Source organism: Sinohyriopsis cumingii, chromosome 1, assembly GCF_028554795.1.
Source record: "Sinohyriopsis cumingii isolate HCF-2022 chromosome 1, ASM2855479v2, whole genome shotgun sequence".
In the NCBI taxonomy this organism is placed as follows: domain Eukaryota; kingdom Metazoa; phylum Mollusca; class Bivalvia; order Unionida; family Unionidae; genus Sinohyriopsis; species Sinohyriopsis cumingii.
In genome coordinates, this window is record NC_142961.1 from 13153356 (window position 1) to 13172306 (window position 18951).

The following is an 18951-nucleotide window of genomic DNA, read 5'->3' on the forward strand; positions in this document are numbered from 1 at the left end:
AAAGATAGCATAGAATACAAGTAAACCCACTCGCCTCCAGTTTAATTTGTCAAGTGACCAGACTTGCAACCCAAAGGATGTGGTTTTGAAGTGATTAGCATACCACCAAAAGGATGTGGGTTTCAAGTGCGTAGCGTAACAGACTTGTAACCAAAAGGATGTGGGTTTGAAATTTAGTTATTAAATCAGCTGTAGTCAGCCACCATAATGTGTCCATGTACAAGGCAGTTAATCCAACTGTCTCATCTCTAAATAACCTACTTGTGTTGCTGTGCCATAAAAGACCAAACCAAACCAACCCAAATTATAAGCATCCTTGATATTTTGATTAGACCAGGTATATTTCTCTTGGGGATTTGGGTTCGAGACATGTCAGTGCTAGTTTTTGCATGCCTCTTATGTGTGAAAGCAAGATTAACTGCACATATTTCCCATTAAATTTGGTATCTTTATATCTTTACACCCAACTCACTCTCAGTGTTTAGGTCATAGCAGATCTACATGTGGGTAAAAGGGGTATCACTTTATATTATATTTGATTTGATATTTCTAGCGTTGTACGTGTTTAATAATGACTGTAGAGTTATAGTTAATACCGTATTATGTTTTTAGAGAGTGAGTGTAACTGGCCTGACACAGAGGTCAATCGTCGCAGGAAGGCTTTCTGTAACAAGGTGGAAGGTTATGGCAGTGTCTGCAGCTGTACCCAACCAGCCTCACTAGACTTTAACCCCAAACCTGTGAGTTGTAAGCTTCTTTTCCTCTCACCACTACTCCACCATAAAACATTAAACTTTAGCAGGTTTCTCATACATTCACTAAAGTGAGCAGTTAATTGAAATAAACATCAAAGAGGATATACGTTCTTACAAAGGAATTTGTTGATATATAAAACTCTAATTGATGGCAGAGGTAATGAAGAGAAAAACCCTCAAATGGTGCAAAAGTCAGTGTACATGTCACCATACCTTCAAGATGCTTTAATGTTTTTCATAAGACAATTTATGACCAGAAACAAAAGCAGAAAGTTAGGGCAAAACTATATACACTATCATCAAATGAAATCATTTCATATTTAATACATATGTATTATATGATGTCATTGACTTGTATTTGTGTCAATTTTATTTGCTGCACCACAAAAGTGGTAGTGGGCATGATGTGTTGCTCTTGTCTGTCTGTCTGTCTGTCTGTTCATCAATACATCACAATTTGGTAAAGTTTTGTGTGCAGCTAATTTCAGGCCCATTTTCCATGTGCACTTTTCATGTCCTTATTTTACTTTTTTCACAGTAATATATGATTACTTATCATGGTGAATGAAATTATAAAAACTACATATTGTTTTCAGCTGGAAGATGGACGCCAGCTAGATGGTGTGCCAGTCGCTGTGATTGCAAGCGATCGACCTCACTATCTGTATAGGTAGGTAACAATTATTAATCATAGAATCACGGTGAATATTCACAATTAAGTTGACTTGAAATATAAGGCTACCAACTCCTATGACATTGGTTATACTTATGTGCCATTAAAAAATTCTCTCTCTGTCTCTCTCATATATATATATATATATATATATATATATATATATATATATATATATATATATATATATATATATATATATATATATTTATATAGACACACATCCTTGAAAGTCATCCTAATAAATAAGTTGCCCAGTATATTTAATACATATAATTCATACTTGTATATATATGAAGACAGAAACCTTATGTCTTCATCATTAAAACAACTGTTCTGAAGTACAGTGAAAATCTAATTATCACATCATGCACTCATTAACATGGAACTTATTTATTGTTCATTAATGCTGAAATTAACAATATTCTTGTTCTGTGTCTTCTTCCCCTAAATAATAATTAGTTCTTTTATTTGCTGAATATTAAAGGGTCCAAAAAATAATTCATAAAACTGCCATCCAAAAATAAGGGTCATACATTTTTTTCCCTGCGAACCACTTATATATAACAGAATAATGAATTTATTTATGTGCATTTTATTGTATTTCCTACTGATAAAGTAAGTTTATAAAATGGTTACTTTTGTTGCTTCATAAAGATTTATTTTATGAACGAAAGATACATTTGCCCAAAACAAATTACAAGGCTATGTACAAAACTAACAGTTGATGTGAGCTTAGATGAGGTACAGATCCATATCTATTATATATGTGTGTGCTGAAAAGAAAGATCAAATTCTCTTACCTGATTCTGATAAAATCCATATTTGTGAAACTAATCCATGAATGGACCTTGTTTACATTTGCTATTTGATATCCATTGTTATGTTGTTAGTTCCAATTAATAATAGGTATTGTCAAGCATGGTCAACAACTTTATTAGTTTTGGTCAAAGCAGCTCATTTGCTCACATTTCTCTAATGCTTTAATAGATTATCTACATAGTTGAGAGGGGCCCTGAGTGGCCGAGTGGTCTAAAGCGTTCTCCGTCACGGATCACTGCCATCTCACCTCCGTCTGTGTGGGTTCGAGTCTCGGATTCGGCTAATGTGGGTATGTGAGAAAGCTTGCCAGTAGCTTCTTGTGGGTCGGTGGTTCTTTCCGGGGTTTTCCCGGGTTCTTCCTCCACCATTAATACTGGCCGCCATGCATAGCCTATCATGTGCTGAAAAATGGCGTTAAACCCTACAACAACAACAACAACATAGTTGAGATGTCTTTTTTGCAAAGACAAGGATATTCATTTTGCATTACATTGCATCACCCCTTGGACATTAGGGTCAAGGACATGGACATAGAAGATTTTGTCGTAAGGTTCTGGTGATAGTCCTTTGTTTGCCATTATTAAAACCTTAGTCGATTTCAGTTTTAGTTGCATTATTATCTCGTGATCAAATTAGGACAGCTCTTTCAGTGACAAACTATCTCACCTTGTTGGCCTTGGGGTAACAGATAAATATCATTTTAAAGACTTGGGTTTATCATTTGCTTTATTTTCTTAAGCCCAAGATGGTTTCTGTTAATATTAGGGGTGTTTCATTATAAGACTGTTCATTCTGCAATAGACTACCTCCATTTCTGATTTTTGGGTGAAGTTCATAGACACAGAAGATTTATAACAATATTTTCATGAAAGTTTGTCATCTGATTATATTTCTGTAACCATTGGATGGGTTTTGTTTATCCTTTTTATATTTCTGTTATACCAGTGCCCACTGCTTTGACCTTGGTGTCAAAGTCACATGGCTGCAATGTGTTGAGTGTTGGGTCGATGTGCAGGCCTATGCCTTCTTGCCTTGATCATTTGATATCCATCTGCAATGTGTTGAGTGTTGGGTCGATGTGCAGGCCCTTACCTTCTTGCCTTGATCATTTGATATCCATCTGCAATGTGTTGAGTGTTGGGTCAATGTGCAGGCCCTTACCTTCTTGCCTTGATCATTTGATATCCATCTGCAATGTGTTGAGTGTTGGGTCAACATGCAGGCCTATGCCTTCTTGCCTTGATCATTTGATATCTATCTGTAATGTGTTGAGTGTTGGGTCGATGTGCAGGCCCTTACCTTCTTGCCTTGATCATTTGATATCCATCTGCAATGTGTTGAGTGTTGGGTCAACATGCAGGCCTATGCCTTCTTGCCTTGACCATTTGATATCCATCTGCAATGTGTTATGTGTTGGGTCAACATGCAGGCCTGTGCCTTTTTGCCTTGATCATTTGATATCCATCTGTAATGTGTTGAGTGTTGGGTCGATGTGCAGGCCTATGCCTTCTTGCCTTGTTCATTTGATATCCATCTGCAATGTGTTATGTGTTGGGTCAACATGCAGGCCTATGCCTTTTTGCCTTGATCATTTGTTATCTATCTGTAATGTGTTGAGTGTTGGGTCGATGTGCAGGCCTATGCCTTCTTGCCTTGTTCATTTGATATCCATCTGCAAAAGGCCATTTTGTTTTTGGTGCTGAGAGATTTGCTCTGTCCTGTGATAAGGAAGTGAAACATTTGACCAAAAAAAACAGCTTTGGGTGGTAAATTAATGTTAACAAACAACATTCAAAAATCTCTATTAACAGCACTGTAAAATCTCATAAATATGCCCAATGGTTGGACCAATAAATGGGATCAGATTGTATTATTTTACAAGTTATGTTTTCAATATGGCAAAATCAATCAGTATTACCACATGCAAAATTTAGTCTTATCTCATTTCAGAGGTTGGTTAGAAGGAGAGTTTTTACTAGATCATCTTATATTCACATGTACATTTATTATAAGCATGCCTTTGTTAAAATGTTGTGCAGCAACATCTCAGATCAGGCAATCAGATTTGCTTCACCCAATGCCATGGATACCAGTGTATCTACAAGATATTTAAATTAATTTTAGTTATTGGGAGAACCTTTAGTAAAATACTTTTAAATACAAATATCTTTTTCCTGGTTTTGGGTACACAGTATCCCATGATATCATGGTCTTACTTGCGTTATACCTCAGTATAACATGGCCTTATATTGTAGGTCACTGTTATGGTTACGTGAACCATGTAAAGTTCTTATAATAAGGGCTGTCTGTATGTGATATTTTTGGGTTGAGCTCACCTTGGTGGAGGTTTGACCTAGTGATCACTTTGGCATCCATGTGTGCACATCCATCCATACATCCATCCATCCGCACCCTAGGTTAAAGGCTTTTATGTGGTCATTCCATCCGTCCATACAATAGTTCCACACCCTAGGTTAAAGGCTTTTATGTGGTCGTTCCATCCATCCATACAATAGTTCCACACCCTAGGTTAAAGGCTTTTTTGTGGTCCTTCCATCCATCCATACAATAGTTCCACACCCTAGGTTAAAGGCTTTTATATGGTCATTCCAGCCATCCATACAATAGTTCCACACCCTAGGTTAAAGGCTTTTATGTGGTCATTCCATCCATCCATACACTAGTTCCACACCCTTGGTTAAAGGCTTTTATGTGGTCATTCCAGCCATCCATACACTAATTCCACACCCTAGGTGAAAGGCTTTTATGTGGTCATTCCATCCATCCATACATTAGTTCCACACCCTAGGTTAAAGGCTTTTATGTGGTCATTCCATCCATCCACACCCTAGCTTAAAGGCTTTTATGTGGTTATTCCAGCCATCCATAAAATAGTTCCACACCCTAGGTTAAAGGCTTTTATGTGGTCATTCCAGCCAGCCATACATTAGTTCCACACCCTAGGTTAAAGTCTTTTATGTTGTCATTCCAGCCATCCATACATTAGTTCCACACCCTAGCTTAAAGGCTTTTATGTAGTCATTCCATCCATCCATATATTAGTTCCACACCCTAGGTTAAAGGCTTTTATGTTGTCGTTCCAGCCATCCATACATTAGTTCCACAGCCTAGGTTAAAGGCTTTTATGTGGTCATTTCTCAGATATATTTGGCCAGTCATGTTACTAATTATGTGGATACATCTAGATAACACCAAATTCATCAAAATCATTGGGGTAAGCTTGACATGTAGGCCATGACATACTTCTTGGATTTGTTTTGCAGGATGCTGAGAACATTGCTGTCAGCCCCTGGTGTCCCCCCACCATATCTCATTACTGTCTTCATTGATGGGTACTTTGAGGTAAGGACATAATGATGTTATGTGCAGATGAAGTGTGTGAATGGGTTGTACTGGAGTCACCTTGTACATAGTCTGCCTCTCTCTCCTTTGTTAACTTAATATATCCTGATTCTTTTGAGAAACCTCCATGAAACTTGGCATTATTTTATATCACAACTAGAGATTTAGTCCCTTACAAAAAAATTGTGTTTGAGTAGTATTTACAGAGTTATCCCATTTCTCTTATTATTTTGTTTTCTGGAATCAGTGATCACCAGATCCATGAGGTTTTTTGAAACCCATGCCTTTAGGGCTTGGTCATCAACAACCACATGATTAATATGTTGATACCAGAAAAAAAACATGCAATTCCTGTATTGTGTCCATTCATCCACCCATCATACTAAGCCCCAGTTTATATGTCCAGAACTGTTTGATATATCATGAAGAATTTTGCATGAATTTGTGTCATGACACTGGCAAGAGATTGTGTCTTATATAAGGATGTGCTTTTTCCTATTATTACTTTGTCGATTGAACGGTATTCTGTAAGCACTCACCTTGTGAAAATCTAGTTTGATCAATGAGTCGTTGCATCTGTTAAAATCATAGAAAGGTGATGGTGTGCATATTGATGTATATTAACTTAATAAGATATAAATTTGAATTGTAGTATTCAATTTGAACATGATCAACTTTATTATCCTAAACACATACAGTATATCAAAACTGTTCTCCAAACTATCCAGGCAGTATATCACATATTTAAGAGTAAACAATCATGAATGAAGCTAATGTTCTTTCAGGAACATACATTTCTCTGATCAATCTCATACCCTTCTGGTCAATTTCATGCATTTTTCTGGTTAATTTCATAGATTTGGGTCAATTTCATTTCTTTTTCTGGTCAGTTTCATACATTTCTGCTATCAGCAGTCAGTATTTTGACTTGATTAAAAACTAATTTTTATCATATGCTTATGGTGAATAGAAGTTGATGTAAACATTTTTTCAAGCTAAAATGGCACAAATAAGAGGCAATTTTACTTAATTCATTTTCATTTATACCTGTATAAATTGTATAGATAAATAATAGATTGTAAAGTATACTTAACATATTGTCTTATATAATAAAATCTTAGTTGGCTTGATATAACATTTGTATTTAAGGGGCAAGAAATACAATAATGCTAATTAAGTCCATTATTTATTCCAAAGTCCCTAATTTCATCATGTTTATTAAGATGGATATTCTGTCATTTCAGGAGCCTCAAGCTGTAACAAAGCTTCTAGGTTTGCGAGGCATTCAGCACACCCCTGTTGGAACAGGGAATGCCCGCATATCTCAGCATTATAAAGCCAGTCTCACTGCCACCTTCAATCTGCACTCAGTCAGTAAACATTGTACATTTTATTTCATAGAATCCAGTACACATTTACTGTGATGCATGCTTTTATCAATGGATTTATCTTTGAAATATTGCATAAACGGACAGTTAAAAAAATTTTCCTAAACCAACACTGCCCCTGGGTCATGGCCTTATGTCTGTCCTTACTATAGATGTAACAAGTTTCGGAAAAATCACCTGGGTACCTTTCAGTCCTAATGATAGGTTACCCAGGTACCCAGTCAAAGGGAAATTATATTAAATATGAACCAGAACTGCTTTAAGTTTATACCTGTCAATCCCTCAAGAGGTATAAGTGTACATGTAGCTTTTGCTAATACGAGTGGCAAAAGTGCACAATCTGATCATAAAACGAGTAATCTATATATTACATGCCATAATTACAAAAAACCATCTAGAAAACATACATAAATTTTGCTGCTTACCTGAATCTGCAGTAAAAATTCTTTTTTCAAAACAGCTAATTCCATATGGATTAGTAGGAGAATACAGACACAAAAACAAAAATTATAAAAATTGTTATGCATTCATTTTAACTTGCCTACATCACATGTTTAACTTTCGCTGAAATTCCTCTTTTAAAATTTTTAAAGCGCTATTGATTTGTCCTTTTCCTGATGCAACATGTTCTTCAGTTTAACAAAATCCCGTTTCTCCAACATTTTTCAGTCGTATTACATCCATCAATAAAGCCTGTTTCACTTCATATTGGTGCTATGTTTTTTTGTGTTGTAATATAGACTGTTCTGCTACTTAATTTATATAAAACTATAATGAATCTGTGGCAGATACATTTCAAATTCAAGAAACTCCTCTGTTCCCTTTGGATGTCATGTACAGTTACTATAAATAGAAAGTAAGGAAACTGTTTGATGCACATAGCCAAATGGTTGCACACGTCAAAATTACAAAATCAATAGATGGAAGTCTACAATGGATCAGTGGCACATGACACAAACCTCGAATTGTAGTCATTATTCTGTGTCTCACTCAATCATAATGTCATCAGATTTAATCTTTGATCTGAACTTGGAAACATGGGGGGGGGTCATGGACTAAACTTATACCCTATAGCTAATTTTAGTAACCAGGTAAATATGAATGGGCAGGTACCCGAGTACCCAGATACCCATCGACACCTTTAGTCATTACCATAAGTGGCCCATTTCCTGTGTCAAACCATTGAGATTCCCAACCTGTAACATTACATACATGTTCTTGTCATGACAGCCAAATCCTATTTGCCACCAGTATTGAAATCTGGGTTTCTCAGAATAGGGCTTGACAAATTTTATTCAACTACACTGAATATAATAAAGAAACCTTTTGATTCTGAAGCCTATTGGTCAGAAGTTACCATGGCATCTCTAATACATATTCGTAATGGTTTCTACACAGTTCAGTTTAAGACTACATACCTTGACAAAAGGTCAAGATTGTTGAGACTTGTTGGTCAGTATTCCCCAGTCAACCATGCCTGCCTTCATCAAGGATTATTAAACACAAGGAAGATGTATAATTTGGCATTCATGGTACTTGTTTTTATGGACTATGGTAAAATTTAAAAAAAAGGTAATTACCTGAAGATGTGCACATCGACAAATCTCTGAGCTCTCACACTTTTTATGTGAGTTAATGACTTTGTGTCTTGCATCTGCTTGCAGTACATGACATAATTTTGTTAATGTAACTAATCCCTCACATTTAACTTGCTTATTATGAAACATAGGAAATGTTATGATCATTATTTGTAGATACACATCAACAATCACTGAGCTCCCAAGATTTTTTTAAAAGCATTATTTCTTTTGTGGTCTTGCAGCTTAAAATGGCAGAATTTTGTGAACACAACTAATCTTTCAGTGTTTGATGGATTTCAATGAAACTTCTGCATGTTATTGCCATCACCTACAAATTACAGTGCTCATGCATTTTAACTCACCATTATGAATTAGAGGACAGTTGTTGTACTATCTCCAGCAATGTCATTGGCATCTGCACAGATAAAAACATCTACACAGCCTCACTGTGTTTAACCATTCTTTTTTCCCAGATTCTCTACAACAGTTTGGAATGGGTTTCACAAAACCTACTTTCTAGGAAGGGGGATAACTTTGTACATACCTTTTGGTTAATTGTAATATCTTGGCTACATTTTTGCATTCTCCTGAGGTTTTTGCATACTGTATACGTACTGCTATATCCAGATCATAAATGATGCACCTTAGCTACAAAAGAAGGTCACTGTGACTTTTCACATTTTACTGGTTTTGGTCAGGTTTTTGTGTGTAGCTCATGACAAAATAGGATTTTACACCCTGTAATACTGTTATACCTAGATTGATAGAAGTTGGTGAGAGGATGCATCTTGATGAATACTACAACTTCATCCCAAAAGTATGTCACTCAGACATATATTTTATGCTTCACTGAAATTGGTTTAAATATTGTGTTATAAGTTTATTTCTCAAATTCTCTTCATGCTGGAATCATCTAACTTGATGATTGTTTGCATTTCAGTCAGCACCAATTCCTTACAACACTGTGACCTATATTTTACATTTTATTAGATCATGCAGCTTATGGCCACATAGGTTTTTACCTCCCTGATAAATAATGCTGTACTTGGAAGCATGAAACTTGTTGAGTGTGTGCATTTTCATGAGTACTACATTGTTGTTGCAAAATGAGGTATTTGCAACCTATATTTGATGCATCAGTGACTTTGTTGAAAACTTGTGTTTAATGGTCACTTATTGGCCCATATATATCCTAGAATTTTGAATCTTCTTTACTGGATGTATCTCTTTTAGTGCTACACTCTTATGACAAAAAAGGTCTGCATGATTTAAAATGAATGCTTTACTAACGTTGATTAAGTATTTGTGGTTAACTCATGTTCACAGATTTTACCACTTTGTATAGTTCTTTCTGACCTTTAAAGTTGGAAATATGACTATATATTGCATATGTTTTGATAGATTATATAATGGGTCATATATGTATTGTACATGTGAATGAGTATTTGAATTATGAGTGGAATGCATGCTGTATGTGAGACCCAAGCTGTAGTGGCTAATCATGGTAACACTGGACAACAAATTTTTACAAAAGTCATGTTACTGAAATAAAATTAGTCAATTCTTATCAATTTTTATGTGCTGAACACGAATATGACAGTCAAATTGCAAAATTGGCTCTAGTTTTTTTGTAATCTGCAAGAAATTAATGTTTACATAACGAAATGCATTCCAATAGTAAAAGGTCAACTGTAATAGCCTACCTATAAAAAATCAAGTCATTGACTACATCTTAGATTTCTTCGCCTGTCTCTTGTACAGCTGTTCGGGAGCATCTCTGAGGAGTGTCCAGCAGTAGTCAGCCAGCATTGTAGTGGACCATTTTCCCTGGTATCTTTGTTCCATTGTTGCGATATCTTGATGAAAACGTTCGCCGTGTTCATCACTAACAATACCACAGTTGCTAGGAAAGAAATCCAAATGGGAATGAAGGAAGTGAATCTTTAGAGACATATTGCAGCCAAGTTTCTTATACTTCATCAACATGTCTTCTACTACTTCCTTATAGTTTTCTGCCCTAACATTTCCGAGGAAGTTTGTAGAAACTAGGCGAAAAGCATTCCATGCTTGTTTCGCGTCACCTTCCAGCAAGTTGTTGAACCGGTCATCTTTGAAAAGCTCTCGAATCTGAGGACCCACAAAAACTCCCTCTTTAATCTTTGCTTCGCTGAGTCGAGGGAATTTTTCATGCAGGTATTGGAATGCTGGCAAAGTCCGGTCAATGGTTTCCACGAAGTTCTTCATCAAACCTAGTTTGATGTGAAGGGGTGGTAGCAAGATTTTCTGAGCCTCAACCAGAGCTGGGTGTTGGATATTCTTCTCTCCAATGGCTACATTCTGCCTGTGAGTCCATTCCTTCCTCATGTAGTGCATTTCCCTTGCTCGGCTATCCCACTCGCATAAGAAACACATGTATTTTGTATATCCTTGCTGCAGTCCCATTAAAAGGGCAACTACCTTCAAATCACCACAGAGGTGCCAGCTGTACTTGTTATACTCAATGGAATTCAGTAGCTGCCTTAAGTTATCGTATGTCTCTTTCATGTGGACAGCATACGCTACTGGAATAGATGGAAGAATGTTTCCATTGTGCAAAAGCACAGCCTTGAGACTCAGTTTCGAAGAGTCCACAAATAGTCTCCATTCTTGTGGGTCATGAGTGATTTTTAAAGCATTCATGAGGCCCTCAATATCGGAACAGAATATCAGATTACTTTCCTTTCTGAAGAAAGGCTCCAATTGCTGGTGGCGCTTTCGATATGCAGTAATTGTGACATCTTCTTCTAGAAGATTCCATTGTTGGAGTCTTGATCCTAGCAATTCTGCCTTGTTCTTTGATAAGTCCAAATCACGAATCAGGTCATTTAGTTCTTCCTGTGTTATTCTGTGTGGGGTTGATGATGCACCACAGTGAAAATCTGGATCACTGCATGCTGATGGACCAGGAGAAGAACAGGTCGACTCACCTTTGTCTTCGTCAGATGAATCAAGAGAATATTCTGCTGGAGGTTCTGGAATAGGAAGTCCCTCACCATGTGGAACTGGTCTCAATGCAGACGGAATGTTTGGGTAGACTATTCTCGACTTCTTTCGCTTCGTTATTCCGCCGGAAAGAGGAGGAACCAAGCAGAAGTAACAGTCATTTAGGTGGTTGCTTGGCTCTCTCCACACCATTGGGACTGCAAAAGGCATTGATGACCTTTTGCAATTCAACCACTGTGAAAGCTGTGTTGTACATGTAGCACAGCATATATGCGGAGCCCAAGGCTTGTCTTGGTCACCAACCTTGCATCCGAAGTAAAGATGATATGCCTTCTTCACTTGAGAATTGATACTTTTCTTCTGGTTGGCAAATGTCACTTCCCCACAAATATAGCAAAAATTGTCCGCGGTATTAACACACTTTCGAGGCATTACTGTTCTTTATTGTACGTAAATGGATAAAATAATAAGTTTTATGTAACAGTAGCTTGAACTGTCTCGCACAACGTCTAAAATATTTTAAATGCTGAACCTATCTGATTGGGCTTTATATAGTACACTGCTTATGTCAGCTTCAGCAGCCGCCTGGCATTAGTATAATAGGCCTACACATGTCTAGTACACTGCTGACGTCAACTTACTTCAGCAGCCGCATGGCATTAGTATTGCATTGCATCAGAAAATGATGCAATCAACTGTGGATGATGTGAGCATGATGGTATTATGCAATGTTACATCATTATTCCGGATGTTGCTGCAGTCCTACTGGAGAAATTTACACAGTGAAACATAGAAAATGAGGTATATGAATATCTTCAAAACGAGAGCCAATACAAATTTTTCACGGTTATATTCGTGTTCGGCACACCAAAATACTACAGATTAGGGCCTTTTCAAGTCAGTAATGATTTCACTGTTGACCAGTGTAATTATTAGTGCATGAAATTTGCTTGTACTTATGGCTGTCACTCTTAAGTTGTAACTTTAACCCACTAAAATCTAGCTTCAAGGGGCGTACAATGATAATAGCTTCTGAAGCAGTTTTTAAGAACAATTATTAAAAACAAGGATAAAAGCAAAATTAATCTCAGGTTTTTTAAAATAAATTTGTTTTAGTACATCTGTTATATATGATAGGATAGACTTTCACAAGGCAATTAGTTCTTTTATATAAATGTCTACATGGAACTGCACCAGAGTATCTTCAGGACTTATTCAGGCCTTTTTCAACACAATACCAGTTGAGATCAATATCACGTGGAAACGTTCTACCACCAAAACCAACAACAGAACAATTTAAAAAGAGCTTCCAATACTCTGGTACAGTTATGTGGAACAAGCTTCCACTACATGTAAAATCTGCTGAAAATATTAGAGTATTTAAGAAAAGATATCATGAGCATGTATGTGCTTCTAATAGATAATGGAATTTAGTATTTTAATACTAAACATGTTAAAATAAAAAGTAATTATTGCTATCTTCATATAATGTGCATTGTTATATTCTCCTTAGAGGGCCTCAGGGGAGAATAGTCCTTGACTAATGAGTCACCCTCTATAAATAAAGCATTATTATTATTATTATTATTATTATTACTGTTGTGGACCTATGCAACTGTATCCAACTTAAGGCACTTGGAATCCAGGGCATAGAATGACCTTCTTGCAACTTCTCTTGGTCAATACAAATATTTTCCAGTATCAGCAAGAAACTGAAATAAACTGGTTGAAACTTAAAGTTAAAAGGTTTAATTCCTGTAGAAACATCCAGGTAAAGTTTTGCAAACATAACCGTTTTTGTGTTTTATTTGTTTGTCTTGTCTATGTTTTGTATTTGACTTTGAAAAGATTCATTAAAGAGTCAAAAGTGCTCAGGCTAGGTAGATACTAGTTTCGCTCTATTCATTGTGAGTTTATTGCATTTATCTTAATCAATCCCTGACACACATGATCCCTAGCTGGATCAAGTGCACTTGAAAGGATTGTTATTCACCATATGATTTGTATTCTTCATATATATTTGTAGAAGAATGTATTTGAGGTGTTTAGTTTGCATTGGATACTTGAAAACAATTTTCTGTCAGCAACATTTGCAGCAGTGAAAATTCATACCATGAAGATAACTTTATTTTGCAAGATTTCATATAAGTTTCTTAATTTTCAAAAAGAGTGCATAATCAATATTTATGCTTTCTTCTTACAGCAAGCCAAATATGCCATAATCATTGAGGAGGATTTAGATGTTTCACCAGATTTCTTCAAGTAAGTCAAGTCACAGCATAGACAATGCATCAGTAGGGATTAACTGGTAGGGAAATTTTGTATCATGTCCAGGTACCTAGGGGTCATGTTTATTGCTCCCATTTTGCCCTGTTTCCCTGCCCCCTCTCTTACCCCCATTTTTTTCAATCTGAAAACATTGGTAATGGGGAGGGCGGGGGGGGGGTTAAAACTGACCGGTCAAGATCAAATTTTTATCCTACAATCCAGATGGGCCAGGTATTTTTTTCCAAGTATTGCAAAACCTGGCTGGGTCTGGGTGTTTGAGCTGGCTAACTGTCCATCCCTTGTTACCTGTACATTTCTTGTTATATGATAATATGGTATGTTACATGACTTATGAAAATTTCACTGTCAGTCTAAACATCCTCTCTCTTTCCGATATAAGACAATTAATTTTGAATCTGTTAAAGAAATTCTGAAAATTGGGATCCTTCCTATTTTGGGCAGACGCATATCCAGCCAGATATGAGAAGATCCCTGTTTTTAAAGAGAGGCAATGAAAATAACATTAGCTGACTTTTGAACAGTCATTGTTAATTTATTTCCCTCCCACCCCCCAAAAGCTCAGTTATCATAGCCTGCTATTGGTGATTACTCATCACTGAATTCTTATTATGCTGTATTAACCACTATGAGGTTGAGAGTAGTTCAAGTGGTCATTACTTACATCTGAGATTTTTTTCTAGCATGTGACAAAAACAGCTAAGTACATTCTTTTTATTTGATTAAGCAACCATTAATCATTCTTACTGAAGTAGACCATAGGTATGATTTATACAAAATTGTCAGATGTAGCAGTCACACTTGAAAATGCCAATTTGGTATATTTGAACAAAATAAACTAAACAAACTTCATTGATTAGTTTGCAAAATAGGACACATTGATGTGATAAATATTATTAAGCATTACAGACTCACATACTTGTGAACCTCGCAGATGGAACGGTTTTCCTCCTGAGATGAAGGGTGACTCATGTCGCTCCCATCACTCACTATATACATGTATGCAGAATTATTATGGAAAAAGTTTATTTTTTTCCTAGCATAGTATTTTTATGGTAACTCTGCCTGTGATCATGTGACTTAATTGGCATAAGCAGGGCAGGATGATTTTAATTACTAATTTCAAGCAGCATATAAACAATCAGCATCCTTTGATTCTGTTGGCAGTCAGATGGCTTGAGTGTTTTAAGTTTTTGACATGGATTATACATGGTGGTCAGAAGTAATTCTGAAAGGATTAAAGAGACTAATTGATCATGACTGGATTTATTACTAAAGAGACTAATTGATCATGACTGGATTTATTACTAATGAGCTCAATCAGGATAAAACAGTCAGTTTGACTTTGGTGTTCAAAGTTTGTCAAGATGGTTAAGCATGCATTATCTCCTAATGCTAAAATGCCAAAATTGAAGAAACTGAAATATCAGATACAATTCAGTAATAGAACAGGAATTTCAGTGTCTGGAATCAGGTTCAAAAGATGTGAATATGCATTCTGCCCATCCAGTAAAGCTGGTTTTAAAATCTGATACAGTGGCAAGAATGACAATATGAATCATGCAGCATATTAAATCATATTAAACTTAACAACAAATATGCCACCATTGAAATCCATGTCGCTTAACAACAAATATGCCACCATTGAAATCCATGTCACTTAACAACAAATATGCCACCACTGAAATCCATGTCACTTAACAACAAATATGCCACCATTGAAATCCATGTCACTTAACAACAAATATGCCACCACTGAAATCCATGTTACTTAACAACAAATATGCCACCATTGAAATCCATGTCACTTAACAACAAATATGCCAGCATTGAAATCCATGTCACTTAACAACAAATATGCCACCACTGAAATCCATGTCACTTAACAACAAATATGCCACCATTGAAATCCATGTTACTTAACAACAAATATGCCAGCATTGAAATCCATGTCACTTAACAACAAATATGCCACCATTGAAATCCGTGTCAACGAAATCTGCATCTATCATGAATAAATATGCATGTGCTGAGACATTGTTTGCCAACTTCAGAGTTGAACACAATCACCTGTTTATGACGGCAAATCATTTTTCAGATCTAGTCAAAATAATATTCCCTGACTCAGAAATTGCATGAATGTTGAAAATTACTCGGATCATGACCAAGTTTTGAATCCTCAGTGGGATAAAACAAAGGGAAAATTTTGCATTTCCCATTGAAAATCATCCCATATTTGGAGCCAAATCTTCTGACCAGATTTTCCAATCTCACAATTTGCCCTAGGCTAACTTCTCAGTTCTGTCACATGTATGGAACAATAAATGTAATGTTCAAACAAAGATCAAACGAAGCAATATCTTTTGTCTATTAAGAATTACTTTAGACACCTGCGTGAATGTAAGGCAGGGATACATACACCTGCACATGCATGTTAGATGTGGTCCTTTTCATTCATGGTTCAGGTCCTTTTCATTCATGGTTCTGTAGCTTGATGGAAATCAACATTTTTATAAGCATTCTTTATGTTTTTCAGCTATTTTAGTCAGACAGAGTATCTTTTGGATCAGGACAACAGCCTTTACTGCATTTCAGCATGGAATGATCAGGTAATAATTTTCTTTGTCTGCAGTGAAAGAGTGAATAAAATCAGCGTGTAACTCATTGATTATCTAGATGTAACACATATTCCATTTTTTATTAATGTGGTTCTTAATGTTTAATGGAACAATTATTGGAAAGGAGCTAGAATCTTTATTTCTCCTTCCTTTCAGTTACTTTCCCAATCAAATGAACATTCGGGATATAAGCCTGCTACCTCCCAAATTCAGTCTTACTAACAGGATACAAATTTGTCTTTCCTGTCTATATCATATTGACAAAGAAAAATAACTGCCACCAGATGTCACTAGTTTTTAAGCTTTGTTGTACAGTCAACATCAAACTAAAAACCTCCTGTCAATTCTGACATCTGATGATTGATCTTTTTGTGATAAGTTGCCCATCTTTATCTCTATTCTGGACTCAGAAGCCTAGACCCTGGATGCACTGTCAATCAGTTGGGAGGGGTTGTGGACTTTGCCTACCCATACACGGTCTTGGTACTAAAAGCTTGAACAGAAGTAGTGGGATCAGACATAATTTTGATAACCCTGTTATAACTGGAAGCACACAGTGGCAATTTGTGGCACACACTAACAACTCTTTCTTCCTGTGAAAGCTGGGAATCAGGATATCGCCCCTCAAGCTCTCTCTTCATGATTGAAGTGGGTTACATGCTTGGCATACTCTGAAGTCTTGAAAAATCAGAGTCATCTTGTGAAGACTTCATTTCATGAAATTAAAGCGATATCTGCATGCCTCAGTTTCAAATATCACATTTGATCAGAGACATACCGGTAATAGAAACCATTGGCAGGCATGCAGAGTCAACCCTCTCAAGTTTTTATCTCAGAGATTTAGCTTTGGAGAAACAAACTCAGAATCATGTGGGCCCTGTGGTAGTATACCAGATGACCACCAGACCCAGTTATAGCCAACACAACCTCTTAGCTTTGCTGGATTTAACACTGAATTTTGTCAGTGAGAAGAATTGACTAATCATCATCTTAACTGGATATAGGGGTCACAGATCACATGACCATAGGTTGTGTTGCTTTCAGGTTAACAGAGCAGGTTATAGTTAAAGTAGGGAATCCAACCTTTTTTTCTCTGGAAGGGTACCCGAGGTATAGCTAGGATGCTCAGCATCCCATCTTCCTATTCTCCTAATGTTAATGTGATCAAGGAGAAAGCAACATTTTTTAAGTAGATTATGTTTCTCTGAGAAGGCTTACTCAATCACATTACTTAAAAACCCTCCCAGCCACCCACCATAAAAGCATCCTCGTTGGTATTTTGCTTTGCTTAAAAACTAGCAACACCTGGTGGCAACAAGGGGAAGTAATAAGCAGGAGTTATTGCTATTGAAGTAAGATATAGACTGAAAAGACAAAGTTTTGTCTTTTTACTAGGGCTGAATTCAGGAGGTGGGAGGCTTGTATTCCTGACAGAAAACGGACAAACCATAGCAAAATATCCATAAGTTCAGCCCCCACTTGATTGGTTTTGATAGAAGCTACTGATTAGCTTTGTGCTGTCCCTTGAAGGCAGTCATACCTGTAAATTGCATTACCTTTTTCATTGATCATTTAATGAATTTGCATATGAAATAATAAGATACCTATTTTATATTCTGTAAAGTTGTTTTTATTCTTGTAGTACAAATTTTAGTTTTATTTCCTAAATTAAAAAAATAATTTATAGCTTTACCTTTTAAATAGATTTGAGATTTTTATGAGTTTGGTCCTTTCGTTGTATATAAAGAGATAGAAGAGTTATATAGCTAGCAGATATCTTATGCTTGTGTTTGTATGTGTGTGTGTGATAAGCAGAAGTGAATAGTTCTTACTTCATAGTGGACAGTATTATAGTACACAGCTGCTTTCATATTTATGCCCATTTTGTTTGACTTTTAAAAATTGTCCCGTTCATTGTAAGGATTACAGACAGAATATGTTTGCTTGCATGTTTGTATACATGTAAGTATATTTCAGACTCCTATGCTCTCTGTTTCTGACAGTGTCAGCTTTACACTTTACTTTTTGGAATAAATATATTATTTGTTATTTATTTATAAATATGTGAATTTAATCAATTGTTTATATATATATTTAGACACAATCAAACCTGTCACTAGCAACCACTAATGGGAAAAGGGAGCCCCGAGTGGCCGAGTGGTCTAAAGCGCTCACCGTTCCGGATCACTGCCATCTCACCTCTGTCTGCGTAAGTTCGAGTCCAAGGCTCGGCTAGCATGGATACGTGGGAAAGTCTGCCAGTAGCTTCTCGTGGGTCGGTGGTTCTTTCCTGGGTTTTCCAGGGTTCTTCCTCCACCAGTTATACTGGCCGCCATATATGGCCTATCTTGTGCTGAAAATGGCATTAAACCCTAGAACAACAACAACAACAACAACAACTAATGGGAAAAGGCAAAACTGGCCTTTGCACACTGGTGACTATATTATACAAGTTCACCTCGTAATATTGGTTTTAGAACAAAT

The 18951-nt window shown here is 36.3% G+C and overlaps 1 protein-coding gene across 1 annotated transcript in view; it reads left to right on the forward strand.

The window, feature by feature from the left end:
* The window catches only part of LOC149806429 (protein O-linked-mannose beta-1,2-N-acetylglucosaminyltransferase 1-like), a 139280-nt gene that overhangs the window by 85466 nt on the left and 34863 nt on the right, over window positions 1-18951 (forward strand). Inside the window, exons 9-14 of the mRNA XM_089953156.1 lie at window positions 613-740; window positions 1352-1425; window positions 5535-5613; window positions 6858-6983; window positions 13767-13825; window positions 16386-16458. Coding sequence (XP_089809282.1) covers window positions 613-740; window positions 1352-1425; window positions 5535-5613; window positions 6858-6983; window positions 13767-13825; window positions 16386-16458 — 539 coding nt within the window. The remainder of the gene's footprint in view (window positions 1-612; window positions 741-1351; window positions 1426-5534; window positions 5614-6857; window positions 6984-13766; window positions 13826-16385; window positions 16459-18951) is intronic.